This window comes from Mustela nivalis (genome assembly GCF_964662115.1).
Source record: "Mustela nivalis genome assembly, chromosome: 12".
NCBI lineage: Eukaryota > Metazoa > Chordata > Mammalia > Carnivora > Mustelidae > Mustela > Mustela nivalis.
In genome coordinates this window covers 14,232,637-14,253,544 of record NC_139031.1, presented here as the reverse complement: position 1 = coordinate 14,253,544, position 20,908 = coordinate 14,232,637, and the positions used below count along the sequence as shown (strand labels likewise).

The 20,908-nt window shown below is 45.5% G+C and overlaps 2 protein-coding genes across 9 annotated transcripts in view; both read right to left on the bottom strand.

Annotated features, from left to right (window-relative positions):
- The window catches only part of SVOPL (SVOP like), a 79,550-nt gene extending 71,319 nt beyond the window's left edge, over positions 1-8,231 (bottom strand). For 2 of the 8 annotated variants that reach the window (XM_082693909.1, XM_082693907.1), the window contains exons 1-3: positions 8,031-8,231; positions 7,163-7,333; positions 6,865-6,966 (exon numbers count right to left, since the gene is read on the bottom strand). The gene's annotated coding sequence lies outside the window, so the exon portion shown is untranslated. The other 6 variants (XM_082693913.1, XM_082693912.1, XM_082693910.1 and 3 more) reach the window with 5 other exon arrangements.
- A 1,501-nt stretch (positions 8,232-9,732) lies between these two features.
- The window catches only part of ATP6V0A4 (ATPase H+ transporting V0 subunit a4), a 71,551-nt gene continuing 60,375 nt past the window's right edge, over positions 9,733-20,908 (bottom strand). Inside the window, exons 19-22 of the mRNA XM_082693973.1 lie at positions 17,570-17,698; positions 13,684-13,801; positions 11,192-11,363; positions 9,733-10,138 (exon numbers count right to left, since the gene is read on the bottom strand). Coding sequence (XP_082550099.1) covers positions 10,045-10,138; positions 11,192-11,363; positions 13,684-13,801; positions 17,570-17,698 — 513 coding nt within the window. The 3' untranslated portion in view covers positions 9,733-10,044. The remainder of the gene's footprint in view (positions 10,139-11,191; positions 11,364-13,683; positions 13,802-17,569; positions 17,699-20,908) is intronic.

Here is a 20,908-nt window from a genome sequence, read left to right as displayed (position 1 = left end):
CTAAGAGTCCCCAGATTACATTCTTTAAAAATGGTAAATTTCATTGCATGTAAATTACATCTTTTTTCCCCCCCTAAAAAGTAGTAATGCAAATCACGACAGCAAACTTAACAACCAAAAGTGAGTCTGGCCATTTAGAGTCTTAGAGAGTAACACCATTTAGTTGGGTGGGAAAATAAGTTTTTCAATCCCAGTAAGTTCATTTTGAGTTCAGTTACAAATAAAATGCTTAACAATAAACTCAATCCTCTATCTTTAATCAACATTTAATCTCTCCTACAGTCAAGTTTTACAACATCTCCTAGCAATCAAAACATGTTTACAATTTTAACAATCATCCAGCCTTACGTTTAGAAGAGTAATAAAACAACCTCCAGCAGTTCTCCTTTTGGTAGTGAATGGCAAAAAAAAAAAAAAAAAAAACAGGATATGTATCATTTATTATTGAGCAGAGCAAGTTTTAGTTCTTATGTTTTAACCTGAGTATGTAGTTCTATGGATCATAAATATCCTACATTCCTCCCTTCTCTTATCAGCAAAGACAAGCAATACATCACAGAGGATCTGGCAGAAGGTGGTAGGTCCAAGGTAATTACTTCACAGCTTTCTTGAATGAAAGCTGATCCCAGTAAGGGAGACTCACATTTGTGAGTTCATATATATATATATTTTTTTAAGTATTTTTAAGTAATCCCGACACCCAGTATGGGGCTCTCATTTACAACCCTGAGATCAAGAGTCACATGCTCTTCCTTTTGGTCATGACATTGGACATCAAAAAATAAATATAATCTTCACATATAACATTTGGCCCCAAGTGAGAGATATGGACATGGTCATTAAAAAAAGATACTTTCAGAGTCAACATTTGAATAAAATACATAGACTTGATTGTGCTTTCAGAACTGACTGGAAATGTTGATTCCCTCAAGAATGAGTACAATCATCGATGCCAAACAAGAGCTGCGAGTCAGGAAGGATGGAGGCATGGGCAGGCATTCCACCTCAAGGACCCGCCTATGAACCAGAGCTATAAATATAACATTTATAACCACAAAAATATAAGAGAGTAACAAAAATAAGAGGAAAAAAAAAAAAAAAGAACAAGAACAACCCAACAGCTTCTGTAAGATGAAAATCCATGCCCTAAAACTGACCATTTTGTCATTTACATAGATGCGTGAAAATTCCATGACTGTGACCACCTACACGGCAAAAGGAATGAGAGCTTGGGATGTGGGCAAACTGGAATGAAAGAACACGTGCATATGTAAATGTACGCACAAGAGGACGAATTGCATGCTGGGTGCTACAGTGCTCCATGGGAGCTGCTGAGGGCCGACCCCACACATCTCTTCCCACCTCTGTATTCAATAACATCACGTTGGTAATTTAAAACCAGCCGTGGTGGGAACAGTTACACCAGGGAAATCAGCAAACACTATACACATCAAGGTACCATCCCCCCCATTATTAAACACACCACACCCCAAAGCCCCTAGTCTTCCTTCCTTACCAGTGACTCTCGACCTCGAGATTGTATGTGATGTGGAGAACAAAGGCAAAAAAGAAAAAAGTTGAATTAACTTATAACTTATAGCTTATTGGCAAGTATTGGGATAGGCACGATAGCCTTCCTCAAGGAATTCAATGCTACAACGTTAATACTTTGCTAGAACACCAGGTATTATGTAAGACTGATGAATCACGAAACTCTACCTCTGAAACTAATAGTACAATATATGTTAATTGCATTTAAATTTAAGAAATAAAATCTAAGTAAAATAAAATCTAAAAAAACAACAAAATATCTAAAAAATCTAAACAACAAAATACTTTGCTAGAAGCAAAAATAGCTTGATATTCTCTGAACCTTCATGATCCCATGTCTTCTTTAACATATAAAAATCCCTTTGGAGATTTCCTTTATCTACCTGCCCTCCACCCTCCACCCCACACCAAGATCTATATTAGCAAACATCCTCCAAGCCTATGGCCCACCGAGAATACATCTGAAGGGTCTCGTGACTAAGGTTTTACTGGACAGGAGTAAATGACCTTTTCCTAACAGCTAGTTTCTCAAGGTCGGTGAAATCTTGCTTCCAAATTCCTTAGAGATTTACCCGGATCCCTAACCCCCTCCCAACTAGAAAGTACACAATCAGTCACTCCCCATAACGTCAGTGCAACTCTTTCGGCACCGCCCGCCCCACCCCTGTCCTATCCCCCAGCTTTAATAAAAACCACCTTTTCTTGCACTGAAGACGTCTCCAGAATTCTTTCTTGGCCGTTCACTCCCGGACCCCAACATTTCTACATCAGTACGGAGTGAGGTGGGCGGCTTGAAAATTTTTTCCAGGTGATCCTGATACACTGAACCCGACCTATCCCCACCTGAAAACCATTATTCCATGCCTTCCGAAGAGTCTGTGCTGTTTGGCAACGTAGCAAAAGCTTTAGAAACTGGTTTCATCTGCACTGGTAATCCCAGCTCTAACAGTTCATCCCAAGGACGTATCTCAAATGTGGAAAATGCTCTCTATATGAAGAAAAAAAATTTTTTTAGGTTTATTCAAGTCTATTTTAACAATTAACAAATTTGCAACAGCCTAAGTGTAAAGAGGGAATGGTTATATAAACTGATAATACATCCCGCATTTATAATTATATTTACATAGTGTTTTTAATAACATGACAAACACTCGCTATTGTTTTTTTTTTTTTAATGCTTGTAAAATATTGAGAGAATGGCAAAGAGGATATAAGGACCTAAAATCATCATCTTTTGTCTAAGTCGTGAATGATAGATTGATACTGTTTTAAGTTGATAAACTAAGAAATAAAGTGCAACTATGTTGTTTTAGCTATAAAGATAATTACCAGAAAAACTAAAAAATAAAAAAAAATTAAAAGAAATGTCTCTGGGGATGAGGAAATCGAGTCAGAAGGTTGTTTATTTCTGTTATAAACTCATCTGGCAACTTGACTCACTGCCACGGGCCCTGAGTGCTTCAATCTAAAAATTATAAAATTCAATAAAGGTAAACAGGCTATCTACAACGTGTGTGTTTAACAAAGGCTCATGTAGGTCAGGAAGGAAATAATGGAGAGGGCAAGATGTGAGGGATGAACACAGAATACACCCAGTGGCTGATAAATGGAATTATGTGCAACCTAACTCGTCACCATGACTTCAAATTAAAGAGTTAGCACTTTCCCTTAACATATTCACAAAAATCTTGAAGACTGATTACACCCTGTGAAGGGAAATGAGCTCTAGAGTCATCGCTGGGAGTGTATGTTGCTACATTTCCAGAAGGCAATTAGGCAGAGATAAAAGAATATTGACTTAGCAATTTCACTCCCAGGATTCATCCTAACGGGGTAGTCTAAAGGCAGACAAAGATACACAAGGAAGGGCACCACTCAGTTGTTTCAACAACAAAAGAACTGGATACAACCAATGCCCACCAGTAGAGAAATGGCTAATCAGAATACCACTTAAAACCACTCAGGGAGGGGTGCCCCCATGGCTTCAGTGGGTTAAGGCCTCTGCCTTCAGCTCAGGTCATGATCTCAGGGTCCTGGGATCGAGCCCTGCATCTGGCTCTCTGCTCAGCAGGGAGCCTGCTCCCCCCCACCCCGCCTCTCTCTCTGCCTGCCTCTCTGCCTACTTGTGATCTCTGTCAAATAAATAATAAATAAAATCTTTAAAAATACAAAACACTCAGAGAAAACCTATTTAGTGTTGAGAAGCACGTTCCAAGAGGTGTTATACATAGTGCATGTGTATCCACAATGTATAGGTATGTGTATACTGATCCCAATTTATAAAATTTCATTTAAATATGTATCTACATGGAGATTTCAGAAACCGTGTTTTGTCTTTCAGCACATATTTGTGGAGCACTTCTATGTCTCAGTCAATAGCATATAATGAAAGTGTCCCTGGCCCTGAAGGACCTCCAGTCTAACGGGGAGCAAAGGTAAGGGGTCAGCGGGGAGCGGCGTGGTCGCAGGGTAAGTGGGGGTCGCTCTGGTGCACGAGGTAGGGCCTCTGCTCTATTGAGTGCTGAGACCGGGGGAGGCTTCTGTAGGCAATTCTGAGTGCAGCCCCGAAGAATGAGCAGGAGCTGGCCGGGTTGGAGGGTGGGGTGTGCACAAGGGAGAAGTCAGTGAGGAGAATGTAGGGTACTTTCCATTCTTTCTTCTTAAAGCTTATCTCATTGTTTGGATGTTTAAAAAGGCGAGTTCTCTTACCATAAAAATTCTTTTTGGGAAACCAAACCAATGGAGAGTTGACACGTTGCTCACAGTGCTGACCAGGCCACTGTCCTAAGCAGGCCTGAGCCACATGCTCTCCACTGTCCTCCATCACCACCCATGACCTGTTGGGTCAGCGGTAGGTGCTTAACCCAGACACAGTCAAACCACTGGCTGGCTGGGAGTCCACAGGCTGGCCGGCACCGGAGGCCCTGTTCAATCACAGCAGTCGCTGCCCAACTTTGTAAATTACACAACTAAATACCACAAGGAGCACCGACATGGCTCAGTGGGTTGAGCGTCTGACTCTTGATTTCAGCCCAGGTCATGATTTTAGGGTCATGGGATTCAGCCCCGTATGGGGATCTGCAGTTAGCAGGGAGTCGTCTGAAAATTCTCCCTCTCCCTCTGCCCCTCTCTGTGCTGGCACACACTCACTCTCTTTCTCCTTCTAAAATAATAAATGAATCTTTAAAAAATGCCACTGAATTTTTCACTTTAAAATTGGTATAATGATAAGTTTTAGGTTATCGGTATTTTACCTCAAATAAATGTTGCCGGTACATATTAACCAGAAATTACAAGAAAAATATTAGTTTCCAATAGATGGAGGGGCAGATTATAATGAACAAGCAATTCACAAGAGACTATATAAGTTGTATGCAAAACTGGAAAATTGTTCATCTACTGTAATAACTAACAAAATTAGAGTCACAAAAAAATCCTTAGGTATCATTTTATACCGACTAAATTAACAAGCATAACAAAGAGGAAAGGACAGAGGGAGGAAGAAGGGAAGAGGGACTAGAGGTGGCAGGGGGAATAGGAGGGAGGCAGGGAGGGAGAAAAAAGGAAAGTCAGCAGACATGAGACTGAGATTGAATGGATTCTGTCTTCTATCTCAGTTCTTTCTTTGAAAGTAGAAATAATACCTCGCTAGCTGTGGCTGAAGAAGCTTGCTGCCTTCCCAGGCAAGTCCTCCTTTGTACTTTGCTGAAGAGCCTGGTCACCCAGAGGCAGGTGGAGGCTGGGGGTGGGGGAGGGGCGGTGCATCTGAGAAAGCCCTTTTGCTCCTCCCCCTTTCCTCCTGCACCGTGGCAGGCATCTCAGGTCATGATGCAAAGAGGGACACTTTGGGCCACGTCTGGCAGGGTGGAAGCTAGCAAGACCCTGGAACTTCTCCTACAGCTGTAGACTACTTACCTCCAGACATCTATGTGGGAAAACGATTAAGCTCTCTGTTTAAGACGTTGTTATTTCTGTTTTCTGTTCCTTGAAATTGTGTGCAATTTTTTTTATTTTAGGCTAGTCAAGTGTAGCAGTGTGAGAGAAGGAACAAAAAAACTCCGTAATTGGCTGTGATCAATGAATTGTAAACACCAGTGCATTCCTACCAGCCAACTGTGTGTAATCTTAACTGATAAGTTTCCTTCTTCGGTATGTTACAAGAATTAAATGGGACAATGTTTGCATGAGGGCACAGTGCCCTTGCAACATAAACACCCGTGGGAGTACTGTTCCTCATCTCTGAATAAAAGTATCAACTAAATGTCTAATATTTCACCATAATCACAAATCAAATACACACAGGGGAAGTTTGTAAGTATTTTCAGTTATCAAACATGTATCTCTCCAAAAACATTTATTACTGATATTCTGCTAACATTAGAACACCCTGGGCTCAAATAAAAATTACCTAAATGAAAAAAAGAAAAAAGTGACTTGTTTTCTGAAATAGACTGACCTTATTTCAAGGGTAAACCTAAGTGGTATTAGGAAGCCATCAGATGTGCTGCATGCCTACTGGAAAATAAGATCTCTCCCGCCAGTTGTATGACACTGATACCATCCAAATGAGTCACCTCATCTTACTTATTAAAGGCACAACAAAATGGATGACTTTTACCAAAAATGATCTGTTGTTCTACATTACTTTTTTAAAGTAGACTCCACCCCAGAATAGAGCCCGACATGGGGTTCAAACGCACGAACCTGAGATCAAGACCTGAGCTGAGATCAAGAGTTTGGTGCTTGGGCGCCTGGGTGGCTCAGTGGGTTAAGCCACTGCCTTTGGCTCAGGTCATGATCTCAGGGCACTGGGATGGAGTCCCGTATCAGGCTCTCTGCTCGGCGGGGAGCCTGCTTCCTCCTCTCTCTCTCTGCCTGCCTGTCTGCCTACTTGTGATCTCTGTCTGTCAAATTAAATAAATAAAATATTAAAAAAAAAAAAGATAAAAAAAAAAGAGTTTGGTGTTTAATGGGCGGAGCCACCAGGAGCCTGTTCTACACTACCTTAAATGGTAAACTCAGTATATTTTACAGGGGAAAAAAAACCCTTTCCGAATTCCAGTTTGGAACAGCCTCGTGGGCATAGGGATGAAGAAACTATGGAAGAAAGGGGCATCAGTGATGTGTGCCACACTCAAACTCCACTCAGAGAAGCAAGCCTAGCCCTCACCCAGCCACTGAAAAGTATTGATGCTCTCCACTGGTAACACTGATCTTTCTAACGTCCCGCCCCTGAAGATGGTCAAGGCCCAGGTGGGTTCGCAATGTCAGGGCTTGTTGCCAAGGGATGGAAGAAACGAATGTACAAATCACCTGCAGCAGAGAAAGTTCCCGTTCCTGCCCTGTTCAGTTATTATAGGGTCTTCAAATAATAGAATGTCTTCGGTGGGGTATGTAGGGTGCTGGGCTGCAGACCTGTTGATAGGAGATTATCAGGATTTGGGCATTCACAGCTGTGCATTACAAATGAGCTTACATCCAAGTCATTAGGGAGACTCTCAAGTATTAACGCCAAGTTAACACACAGGGGAGTATTCTCTTAGTATTTTCTAGAATTTCAGACAAACGTTTCATAAAGAAAAAGTTTTCATAAAAAGGAAGATGGGAGTACCTGTGTGGCTCAATCAGTTAAGTGTCCAATTCTTGGTTTCAGCTCAGCAGGTGATCTCCAAGTCATGGGATCGAGCCCCACGTGAGGCTCTGTGCTCAGCGTGGAATCTGATGCAGATTCTCTCTTGCACTCACTGTCTCTCTCTCTCTTAAATAAATAAATAAATAAAATCTTTAAAAAAAAAAAAAAACAGAAACAAATAAGCAAAAAGGAGGACAAAATGTTCCACAGAAATAGGTATGAGGAACACTGCAGATAGAGCCTGTAACCTTAACTCTATAAGGGAGTGTTGGAGAAGCTGAGATGGCATCTTCTGCCATCTCTGTAAACCATTCTAAATCCCATTTAACTCAAGAAGAGGATGGATGGATGGTGGATGGATCATTAGACAAATCAACTCAAAAAAAGAAGGAATAACATGGGGAAGAATGTTGCCCACCTCTCACATTCAGTTCCTCAAAAACTATAATGGGAAAGCAACCCATGACCTAGCTTCAAAGAATCTGTAAGAACTGAGCTGCTGCTGGGAGTCTACTCTGAAGCTCAAAAGGCTCACCTGGCTTTCAAGCTTTATTAAAACAGATGGTAAAGCACCAATGGGCTTTTCATTCTACTGCATTTTGCTATACTCCATTTTTTAGCCAGAAATAACTGAGCCATGGTAGAGCTTTTTAAAAACCGATCATGCTTGTGTGCGTGTATGATGCAATTTGTTTTGCAATATCATCAATAAGAGGAGCGAACTGTTCATAGCCCATGAGCCTTCAGCCAAGTTCGAATGGTCCAAACCCTGTCCCCATCCCGGCCACCTCCACTTGAAAGCAAGAGAAGTAAATCCAGATCCACGTTGCCCATCGGAGTTTCTTACCTCTGTATATCCCTTGGAAAGCTTTCTAGTTTCAGGCTCTTTTGTTCACACAGCAGTTAGATCACGGGCGGCCCCTGGAGGGGCTTCTGGACTAACCTGCTCCAGAAGCCAGGCCCCTAGGTCTTCTCCTCCCTCTTTGGCTCAGTTCTGCCAACTGAATTCCTTAAAGAGCAACCTTGTCTCCTGAGCATGTGAGTGACAACCCGGTCACACCCCTTTCCTGTAGCCCTTCACCCCATCCCTTTTTAAAGGGGAAATTACATTTCTCATGAGACGGAAGGAGGCTGTCAAACCTTGGAGAAAACTAACAGTTCTCAGGAAGGCCATGGAGACTTCTAGAAGATCTGGGGTCTAGGCAAGGGGCAGAAGGAAGCTTTGCCCTTTCGAACCTTTTCTTCAAGCCATCATTGCTTAGAATTAAAGGGCAGAAGAAGGCTGGTGATCTATCTAAGCATAGCATATTTCTAGATAGTTGATGAGAAGTGCACGGTGAGCTGAGAACCTTGAAACTGCCCAGCAACCTTGGCTTCTGCAGACTTACAATGAACATTTTCATGCTGCTTTTGTCTGTTCTTCCTTTTAGGTGATGTCATTGGCTGAGTACCTGGTCCAGGCCCGTGCTTGACACCAGCCTTCCACAACCCAGAGAGGTGGAGATCCCCCCACTTCCTGCCCGAGGACAGACATGAGTGTCAGAGTTGGAACTCAAAGATGTCAACTCTCATTCTTAGATTCATCTTGCTTTAATCTCTGAATATTTGTGGAGCAGCCTGTTGTGCCTTAAGTTGTGCTAGACAAGTCATGACATTAACATAGAAGGGGACATGGATGCTTCCTTGGGTATAAACCATGACACTTCCATGAGCACCAGCCAACTCCACTACATAGAGGGACAGGAAAAATAGAAATCGGTCCAAAAGGTAAACTTGGATTTGCTCAGATCTTCTGGAATCTTAAGAACTAGATATTACATAGAAAGTGCCCTGTGGGGTGCCTAGCTGGCTCAGTCATAAGAGCATGTGACTCTGGATCTCAGGGTTGTGAGTTTGATCCCCACGTTGAGGGCAGAGTTTATGTTAAAAAAAAAAAATGGATCAATAATTTTTTGGAAGTGCCTTGTAAACTGTAAAGTGCTAGAACCAATGTTAACAATACTTAATTCTACTGCTATATTGACCATAAAGACTATGATTAACCTGAGTAGTGGTCACTCAGGCTGAATAGTTGATGACACACATATTACTCTGCCCCTGGCTCTCAGGAATCTGCCAACCCAGGAGCCTTAGAAATGACTTTAGGGCCCACAGACCCAGAGAGTAAGCCTGTCTGGTGGTCTCCTTTCTGGCAAGCTGTTTTCCAGAACTTTCCCAAGCCTTCAGATCTCTTCCTCCAGTTTTTCATGTGGTCACCCTTCATTCCACAGGATGTCACAATGCAGAGAGCCTCATGGCCCACATCCAGAGAGAGAACATGACCCTTTCTTTCCCACCTGTGGGGAAGATTCATGAGAAAGTTCCTAATCTTATAAAGCTTAGCCCCAGGCAAAGAGAAGAAGTATCTGAGGAACCAGGAAATGAAAGACTAAACTAAACATAATCCTTTGGGATTAGTTTGTGTACTTCCATTGCTTAGCGGTGACCTGTAATTATCAGTACTAAATTATGTGGGATACTTTTACACAAAGACACCTCGGAGAACAAGGGAATGGCCCAGCAGTTTATTTCCTTATGAATCATACTTACAAAATTGCAAGAAAACATCAGTGGAGCCCTCCCCGTTTTAGGATTTGACAATTACCACCCAACATGAGATCGGCTCCTCTATGACATGATGAAGTCATATTAGATCCCAAGGCTTGGAAATAAAATGATCATGGCTTCCCGCCTCCAGCGAGCCCAGAACAATCATCCCATTGGCCTGCTGGGCCAGGCCAACAGCGAAGACAAGTTGAACTTCTCTCCCAGCAGCAGAGACTGAAGCCAGAGGCCACGGCCGCCCGCCCACGGACCTGGAGCTACTCCTCGGCGGAACCATCCAGGATGCATTTAAAGGAGAAAGGAGAAAACTTGTAACCAGCCCCGACGTAGAACTTGTTCTGGAACTCCACCCTGCGTGGGGGGTGGGGCACAAGAAAAAGTGAGATTAAACACATAAGCTAGAGGCCAGCAGCCAAAGGGAAGAACACCCAGAACCTTGACTTTAACACTCTTATGGCTTCTATCACAGACATCACATGTCATCCTTTATGCCTGATGACGTCACAGAGTTCATTTCCTCCATGACAAGGGGAGAGATGACGTTATAACCTGTGGGAGAGGCTGTGATTCTGTTCTCTCAGTACATGTAGTGTCAACACCTTTCTTTATCAACAGCGGGCATAGAGGGGGTGAGAAAGCATCCGTGAAAGCTGAAGACAGCCTGTGGGGTGGACAGGCGCGCACAAGCACTCGACATTCTTGGCAAAGATTTCACTTGAAAGAAAAATGGAAACTTCAACAAATGTTTTCGTGTTTGTAAACCTAGTGATGCCTGAGAGTCTGCAGACACATCTGTGAATGTCAAGGGCGTCCTGCGAGCGCCTTCCTTCTTCCGGGTACCCTCCGTCTGTCTGCACTTTGTAGAGGTCAAGAGCCTATGCGATGGTGTGATTCCTGCCCTCAGCACCATGGGCCAAATGTCTCCTGTGAGCTCAGCGTGCCTCTACGAGCCTCTCTCAGATCTGTCATCTTACCAGCTGCTGGAGGGGTCCCTTACCTTGAAGCCAGTTGTAATACAACAAACGAACATTTAAGAGAGAACGAGTAAACGGGAACTAACATTTATTATAAGGCAGCCATTATATACAGGTACACACACACTCACACGTACACACTTATATACACATGTGCACACACCTATGTGCACACACATGCAGTGCACACATACACATGCACACCTGTGCACACATATACACATGTGCGATGCACACTTGTGTGGGTACACACGTGCATATACTTACAAACGTGTGCATTGCAGGGGGAAACACACAAATACACACATTGTCATGTAATATTACACCAGCAGGTGACTGAACGACGTCAGGATCTGAGGCCAGCTGGCAGGTCCTGGCCCCCAACCCCTCTCTAGCGCCTGTGGAGTCCCTATGGGGCAGCCACGCTCACCAGTGCAGTCGCAGGGCGTGCAAGAATGCAGAGAGGCCCTCCATGATCAGAAGGATGGCAACCGTCAGCACGGCAAATACGGCAAAAATGATGAAGACCCCAATGAGTCCTCCCCAGCCTCGCAGGCGAAGGCCAATGTTCATCACCATGGTCCAGAGCACCTCAGACAGTTCTAGAAAAGCGAGAGAAAGAGTCTCAGCCACAGGGTTATCTTTCCATACTCTTTTCCTGGGTCTGCACACCCTAGAATCCCGAATCTCTGGTCTTGGGTGGAAAACAGGCACGTGTGCCCTAGGGCACCTGGACGAGTCGATCTATGGCAGCTTTGCTCACAATGGGGCAAACTATAGCTCCCAGCAGCAACATGAATAAATGCCAGTAACGTCACGTTATGCCACAGAAGCAAACCATAAAAGAATTCATACAATATGATTTGATATGGACTGAATGTTTGTGCCTTCCCCCCAACAAATCCATATGTTGAAGCCCTACCTACCTAAGTGATGGTACTTGGAGAAGGGATCTTTAGGAGGCCATTAGGTTTTGATGAGGTCATAGGGGTGGGGTCCTCGGGATGGGATTAGTGCTCTTATAAGAAGAGCTAGCAGAGAGCTATCATTACATTATTGGGTTGAGACTTGAGTGTACCCAGCAGAAAGGTCACAGGGGCATGGCCCAGAGAGATCAAGGCCTATCACTTGCACCTGGCCACCAGGACATAATGAGAAGAAAGACACGTGGGAGCACAAGGAGGAGTCCCTGTTTCTGCACTGTGCCCCCTTCCCGCCCCCAAGCTCTGGCTTTCAGCTAGAGTAACACCTGACTTTTCCTGACTTTTGAAGTGTGTGTCCAAACACAGCCTCTTTCAACTTAGGTCTCAACCTGGCACCAATGGACACAGATGTGCTGGAGTAGATCACCACTGTTTCAAGCTACTGAGATCTGGGGATTGTTGTTACTGCAGCACACTCTAGCCTAGCCTGACTAACAGAGCAGGCAAACTACCAGAACCACACAGAAAAGCCAAGGCACGCACAGGTTAAGCTGCGGCCTGAGTTACTGAGCTAAAAGTAGTATATGAGAAACTAGAACAGAATCAGTATTTATTACCACTCTACTGAACTACTTCTTCAAGCAAGTTTGTTAGCATGAAGAAGAAGGCATCCATGGGAACTAGACATCTCAGGAAGTTCCAGAAAGACCCAATGGGTGGACTATGCCAGGCAGCTGTGAACCATATGGTTTTTGGGGAGTCAAATTACATCATCAGTGGGCATGGGCTGGCCAGAGGAGACCCTCCTGTCCTATCTAGTTGTGACCTGAGTCCTCCAAACCACATCTGAGATGGGACCTAAAGACTGACATTAATGCTGCTGATCACACAAGCTCAGAGATCCACTTTGGGTCCCTGGACAACCGCTTCGCATGGGTACATGTCAGTGCACAAGTACACATGCGGGGCTCGGGGTGTCTGGGTGTAGATGCTTACAGGCTGCATGTATGCATCCAAGGCCCTGTGTGCCTGCAGAAGTGTGTACGTGTGTATGTGTGGAAATGATGCAAAATGAACATGGCCAGAGCAGTGAAGACTAATGATAAGCACTTGCATTTCTGCTATAAATTAACACACAGGCTCACTTTCATTGCTTTGGCTTCTATCCTGCAAGGACACATTTTGGCTTTATTTCTTGGTTCCAGGGACAAAAGATGGGGATGTTGCTTTCCAAGAGCTCACAGTCTAGTAGGGAGACGGGCTGATTACAACAGAATTGTAATCACTGCTAGGACAGGGCACTCCCAGAACTCAGGGAAAGGGAACCTTCCAGACTGGGGACCAGGGAGGAAGATTTCCAAAGGTGGTGATGCCATCTGAGTGAGTTATGAAGGAAAAATTAGATACTGGGTGAGGAGAAAGTTCAAGAAGAGAGGAATAGGGGTGACTGGGTAGCTCAGTTGGTTAAGCATCTGACACTTGATCTCAATTCAGATCTTGATTTCAGTCAGGGTCATGAAGCCCACACTGGGCTCCACGCTAGGCATGCAGCCTACTTAAAAAAGAGAGAGAGAAAGAGGAATATTTCAAGCAAGTGGGCTGCAGGGCAAACACACAGAAGGGTCCAGAGAACATGGTAGCTTCAGGAGCCTCAATGCAGATCCTTATGGCCCTGTCTCCTTAGAAGAGGAAACTTCTAGAGCTTCTAGAAGGACCCTAACACTGCTGATGCCTTGGTTCTAGGATTCCAGAACTGTAAGGTAGGAAATTTGTATTGTTTAAAGCTGCTAAGTTCCTGGTAATTCATGACAGCAGCAACAGAAAACCGATATAGAGGGTAACCACTCTAAAAATATAAAGTCAGGCCTACAGAAGAAAAGTCACATCTTCCTAAGAAAGAAGAACCAGAAATAACCCAGGAAGGCACTTCTTCCAACAAGTACTTTGATTTTGTTTCCCAGGGGCAATCTGACCGTGACCGTGAGGTCTGCTCACTCACGTGCATGAGCCAGGCTGAGGGCCCAGAGCCGGAGGTACGAGGCTGTGTTTGAAATGCAGCCCAGGCAATATTCGATCGTGTGGATGGCTTGATGCACAAAGATGTCTCCGAAATTGAACTGAAAGAGAGAGTTCTTTATTCTACTTTCATTAAGAATTCCCTCCATGAAAGCTTTCATTAACGGTGCACGGGTGAATAAATCATGGGCTCCACCGTATATCACATCCAGCGGAACTAGGGGAAAACAAATATTAATATATTTGGAGGAAGAGAATTAGCAGCACAAAAACGGAGATATATTAGAGAGGGCACGGATTGCATGGAGCACTGGGTGTGATACAAAAACAATGAATACTGTTATGCTGAAAATCAATTAAAAAAATTTTAAAAAAACAACAGAGATATAGTACATGTGCAGCAACATCTCCCAGAAAGAGCTGAAAAAAGTCCAGAGAGGAAGAGAGAACGGTGGCTAAGGCATCACGGGAGGTGGATGGCAGCCGAAGGAGCGCGAGGATCCAGAAGGAGAGATGAGGAGGACCGTTCCTGCTGAGCGAAACGTGTCCTCGTAAGGAAAAGGCAGGTGGCCGGGAACCCTGGGAAGGCAAGTTCTGGGGGAAAACAATTCGGCTGGAAGTGGGAGCTTGTTTGGTGAGGAGTAGAAAGGAGAGGAAAGTTCCAGGAAACCGCAGAGTTGAGAAAATAACCTGGAGCCCATGAGGAGCCATAAAAAAACATCTGAGTAGAAAGTGGCCAGGGGAGAGGGTGGGAATAAAGCAGCACAGGGGGTGGGGGTGGGGGATTAATCTGGTGACAAAATAAACTGGCATAAACTGGCAAGGGCAAGGCCGATAAGCAAAAGAGCCTCTTTGTTGATTAGCTCGCCTGCTAATCCAGGGATCGGGAGGAGGAAACAGCGCACAGAGAGCGATAACTTGTTGTCGGCTTCATGCTCTCTGATGCTGTGGGGACAACAGCCCGACTGGCACCATCCCAGCCCTCCAGTGGCTCACAGTCTAGTGGCGACAATGTATGTGAAAAGTGCAATAGCCAAGAATCAGCAGGACAGTGGGGACACAGAAGGGCCTTTCACCCGGGAGGGGCTGGGACCATCCAGGGTTCCGAGGCTCTTGAGTTTGAGGAGCTGAAAGAATGGCCCTGACAGAAATGAAAAATGGGGGGAGATTAGTTGGGATTTTCAGACGCGTGGCATTTCAGGCGACAGCTGGCCATACAAGTAGAATCTTCCAGCACACAGTGGTCGAGGCAGGACAGGCTCCGAAGAAAAGTCTGGGCTAGAAATGGACACCTAGGAGGTCACCGGTGGGAGGAGGGACAGTGGGAGGTAAGTCAGCTGGAAAGATACACAAGGCGAAGAGCACGGAGAGAAGAGCTCCTAGCTTGGAACACATCTTCACTGGGAGGTGAGAAAGAATGAAACTGGTGATGCAGAGACAAGGTCCGAGAGGAGTCTCCAAAAGGAGACCAGGAGTCGTCACAGGGCTGTGGTCAAGGTCGGAGAGATACCGGGAAGGAATGGGGGCTGTGGCCACCGGGGTCAGGAGCTATGGAGAGAAGACAGGAATCAACGTCTCTGATTCAGCCACGAGAACAGTTGGGAGGAAGCCAAGGGCAGGAACGGACAGAGAGGGAGACCCCGGAGAGACAGAGAGTCAAGGTAGAGGAGGGTTGCGTAGAGAAGCATTAACCCCACCCAAAGAGAGGGCTGGCTTTGTCCGGGCTCCTGGGAGGCAAGCACTGAACTCCTAACATCTCCCATGTGAGAGAATTTTCTTCATTATTCATGGTGAGCCCCTGGGACCACATCTGATCGCTTCTGTGGTTGGAAGGTTGAGACATGGAGCGATGTGGTTCCGGTCCATGTCCATGGGGGTGGGAGGCGGCTGCCGGAGACCGAGTACAGCCACGGGGCTGCAGGCCCACGGAATGAAACTCCAATCAAACTTTGGACACTGGAGCTCAGGTGGGCTTCCCAGGCTGGCGGTGCCGTGCAGCTGTTGCCACATGTCGATGCTGGGAAAGGAAGGCCTCCCTAAGGACACAGGATTCTGGAATTTGGGATCTTCCCCGTGTGGGATTCTGCCTATCTGCCTCTTCCCCTTCTGACGTCTATATTTGTGCTGCAGTAAAACTCCAGTTGTAAGGCTCACACTTTACTGAGTTCTCCAAGCTGTTCTACAAATTATCGGCCCTGAGAGAATGCGAGGGGCCCTGAGCTTGTAACTGACTGGTCTGAAGAGAGGGGTGGGTGGTCCTGGAGATCCCCAAACCTGTGGCTAGTGTCGGGAGTCTTGGGAGGACTTGGCAGTCTGGAGAACGGTGTCCTTAACCCTGAGTTTGGCCAACACCTGGCGTGGAGAGAGGTCAGAGAGGACTTTGAGGGGACAATGTCCTCAAGCCCGTGTTTGCTTTGCCACGGGAGACCACCCCCCCCCCCATGACGGCACTTGGGGGAAGGAACCTACGCATGGTGCCTGAAGTCGCCCAAACAAAGACAGCTCGTTCACTGCAGAAGCAGGAGGGGAACCCTGACTGGGCAGATCCTGAGGGCAGGAGAAAGAGGAGAGATGCTATACTGGACACGCTGGGACTGGATGAGTCAGACGATGTGTGGTCTGGATTCTAGAACATCCCAGCATGTCTGACAGACTTAGTAATATTAATCACCCCCAATATGGGTTACTCTCTGTACCTGGAATCTTGTTGGAAACATTTGATCCAGTTTCTTCATTAATTCTAATGGACCACCCATTAGTTTAAATGAGTATTACTATTATTAGTAGTCATTAACACCACAAAGGGAGCTCCCTCTAGCCTCCCTCAGGCTTCACAGGGGCCCTGTCCCCATCCCAGGATTGGAACAGAACTCCTGTTAAAACCCCACCCACTTGAGGCCTACGGGTGCTGCAGGGTTGGGATAAAAACAGCCACCTGCTTCATCGGGGAAATGTGGCACATTCCTGAGGGGGAGCGGCTGTCCTTGAACAGAAACGGGCAGGGAGGGAGGGCAGGGAGGGAGGGGGAACGAAACAATTCCTGAATTCACAGGCAGGCAGATAATGTTACAAAGATAGGTCAGCGAAGTCCCAGCAGAGCCAGGGTGGGGACAGGAGAACAAAGAGGGGATGGTGGCAGGGCATGCTCGCGTCCAGGAGGCAGGCTGGGAAGAAATAAGCCGCCTTTGACTTCAACAATAGGGCCAGATTTGGACTCAGATCTCATGGGTTGAGGGGCGCTGATTGGACGGCTCATAATAAATGTAGCCGGAGACAAGGAGGTCTCACGAACATGGACGACCTCCTATGCCAATAGATCTGGAGGCTGACACCTCACACTCACAGAGACAGCAGCACCTGGGTTATAATGTTAAAACACTCCTAGATTGGTTGGGGAAGAGCTGTTGTTCTTTCCTTTTTTTTAAAGATTTGTTTATTTTAGAGAGACAGAGTGAGCAAGAGATGGGGCAGAGGGAGAGAAGCTCTCATGACCTGAGCTAAAATCAAGAGTTGGACACTTAACTGACGGAGCACACCCTCAGGCACCCCGAGGAGCTGTTGTTCTGATCCTATAGGCACTCCCCCTCCCTTGGGAACTCCCCAACTTCCCACAACTCTGTGACTACAGGGCTGCCACCAACAACACGGTCCTCCCAACCTTCCCAGCTCCACTGCCCAAGTCCTTTCTGATGGGCTGGTGGCCACGCCCTACTGGTAGCCACGCCCTACTGGTAACCACACCCTACTGGTGGCCACGCCCTACGGGTGGCCATGCCCAGTTTTAAATATTTTGCAATCATCGTTGATGAGATCCCGCATCTAGACTCTGCAAACTGGGAAATCTTTGTCAACTATCGAGCCCCACATACCTCTTCTTCGTGGTCATCCTGACCCCCGTGGGCACCTGCAGAAGCCCTCTGGCCAGCACTCACAGAAGGACTGGAGTGGTCACCTTCAGTGTCCTCTGTGACTTCTTCTTGGATCATGGAGGCCTGCAGCTGCCAACAAGCAAGGAAGTGAAGCACTAAATTCACCCTTAGAATTAGAATTACAATTTATTCTACACAAACTAAAGGCTATCATTAAATATTAACTACGGACCAGACACCATTCTAAACTCTCTCTGTATCACCTCGTTTAGGCTTTGTGACAGTCTTTTCATATAAGCACAGTTATCACCTGGTTCTAAAGAGAAGAAAACTATAGCACAGGAAGGTTAAGAAGTGCACCCGAGGTCACACAGCTTGTAAGGCTAGTTAGTGGCAGAGCCAGGATTCAAACCCAGACAATCTGATTCCAGAACATGTTTTTCTCTATGGTGCTCCAGAATGTGCCAAATTAATCCATCTTTGCAGTAAACCAGTGCATGTATAAGAGTACCTTTTATTGTGTGTGTGTGTGAGTGTATATATATATATATATATATATCCTATCATAAAATTATTGTACCTTGTGACCTGAGCAGCTAGATTTCTACAGGCAAAATTAATTAAGAGAGATTAATGACTGCTACAGTCTGAAGGTTTGTATCTCCCCTAGTTCTTATATTGAAATCCTAACCCCCAAAGGGGATAGTAGTCAAAGGTGGGGTACTTAGGTCATGAGAGTAGAACCTTCATGAATGGGTTAGTGACTTTATAAAGGACTCCCCATGCAACTCCCCTGCCCCTTCCACCATGTGAGGACACAGTGAGAGGGTGGCAGCTAAGAACCAGGCAGTGGAGGGCCTCACAATGGTGAACATACTGGAGCCTTTGACCTTGGACTTTGAAGCCTCCAGACCTGAACAATCAGTTTGTTGTTTAGAAGTCACCCAGCCTGTGGAATTTTGTTCCAGAGTCCAAAAGGACTAACATAAGTACTTTTTCAACACTAATATCCTTTTTTAAAAATAAAAACATCACTTTATAAAAATAGCTAAGAAAAAAATTCAAAGGCAAAAATCTCGGTGTGATCAGCATGGAATTTGGCCTGGTTTTATCCTTGAGTTTGTTTGTTTATTGTAGAGTAGGAGAAGAGAAGACCCCCTGGCTCAGAAGGGGGAAGCAGGCTCCACTCTCGGGGCAGAGCCTAACATAGGGCTCAATCTCATGACCCTGAGATCCTGACCTGAGCCAAAACCAAGAGTTGGACGTTCAACAACTGAGCAACCCAGTCACTGTGAAACTTAATGTTCCATGTCCAAAGTGTTTCCTAGAATGATTTTATGGGTGGAGTATTACAAATTAGGCATTAAGGTATTTTTACCTTTCTTTCTTTTTGTCCTTTATTTTTTTTTAAGATTTTATTTATTTATTTGACAGACAGATATCACAAGTAGGCAGAGAGGCAGGCAGAGAGAGAGAGACGAGGAAGCAGGCTCCCTGCTGAGCAGAGAGCCGGATGCGGGGCTAGATCCCAAAACTCTGGGATCATGACCTGAGCCGAAGGCAGAGGCTTTAACCCACTGAGCCACCCAGGCGCCCCATTTACCTTTTTTTCTTTAGTGGGTCTACAATCTAATATGTGCAGAGCCCTAGGCAAAGGTAAAAACGGAAGTCCACATGCCATATAATAAAATATTTAAGAGTTATAAATCAAGCCCATGGACCCCTAAATAAGATATGTTCTAGTCAGGATGCCTGGGTGGCTCAGTTGGTTAAGCCGCTGTCTTCAGCTCAGGTCGTGATCCCAGAGTCCCCGGATCGAGTCCCACATCGGGCTCCTTGCTGAGTGGGGAGCCTGCTTCTCTCTCTGCCTCTGCCTGCCACTCAGCTTGCTTGTGTGTACTCTCTCTCTCTGACAAATAAATAAATAAAATCTTAAAAAAAAAAAATGTTCTAGTCTCCTATCTTGATAAATCAAGCAAACAAGCAAGCAAGCTTCATAGGAGCTTGAAAGGCCAGGTTCAAATTTGGAGTCCTACACCAGGACATGGCAGCACAGATGAGCTGGCCCTCCACCGTGGCACGCCACCCTATTCTTCTCCCTTCAGTCTCATCCCATAGCACGAGCGCCATGTTGTACACACATGGACACTCCCGCCTGCGGTGTCCATGTTCCACCTACACTGCCCAAAAAGAGCTGCCCCCTGGCATGTCAGGGTCTACTGGTACCCATGTCACTGTGTGGTTGGCCCTTTTTAGGGCCTGGAAGTGGACTCGAGTCCATTTGGACAAGAATTCCAGGGTGCCCGGTCCCAAGAGGGAGCTCTGGGTAAGCCTTCCTCTTGGCCCCATAGTTCTTTGAGCCACAGTAAAGGATACGGCTCATGTTAACATGACTTTCTCTTCCTGAAATCCTATTTTCTCTCACCCTTAAAAATACCTAAACTATAGCCTTTTCTGGTTTAAATGAACATGAATAGGGGTGCCTGGATGGCTCAGCCATTAGGCATCTGTTTTCGGCTCAGGTCATAATCCCAGAGTCCTGTGTTCTTTCTCTCACTGTCTGTCTCTGTGAAATAAATAAATAAATAAAATGAACATGAATAATTTTGCAGAAGCATTAATACTGGACTTTGTAAACCCTAGTGCCCATCTTCTCCGCTTACTAACCTTCTCCCAATGATTAAGCTGAGTGCCCAGTGAAGTCAAATGTACAACTCAATTTCAAATTAGTTACCGACAACTTTCTGAAAACACATGTACTGAAAGACATGCACAAGGATATTTACAGCATTATTATCTGTAATCACTAAAACCAGAGACAAGCCGGGGACTTCCAGGGAAGATGGGCGAGTAGGAGGATCCTAAGCTCACCTCGTCCCTTGGATAGTCCTACATAACACCCACATCCATGTAAAGAAGCCAGAAAATGACCCAAAGACTGTCAGAACAGACTCTCCACAGCTAAAGGTAGAGAAGGAGCCACATCAAAAAAACAAAAACAAAAACAAAAAAACAGCAGGAAGGGCAATGTTGTGGTTAGGAAGCAAACTGACGCATGACACCATCCATGGGAAGGAGGGACACACGGGCATGGAGAAGGGAAAGGAGCAGATCGCAAGCAGGCACCCCAGGCACAGGGCATCCACACTAGGAGGACAAAGCCCATATCATTTGACTTTGAAAATCAGAGTGGCTTAACTTTGCAACTTCTTACAATCAATGAGGTTTAACACAGAACTGAAAATCAGCAGCTTCCACCCTGGGAATGTTGGAGGATGATAGGAAACTGAGTCCCCGCCTTTAAAGAAAGGCATAACAAATAGCCCTGCTGAGATACAG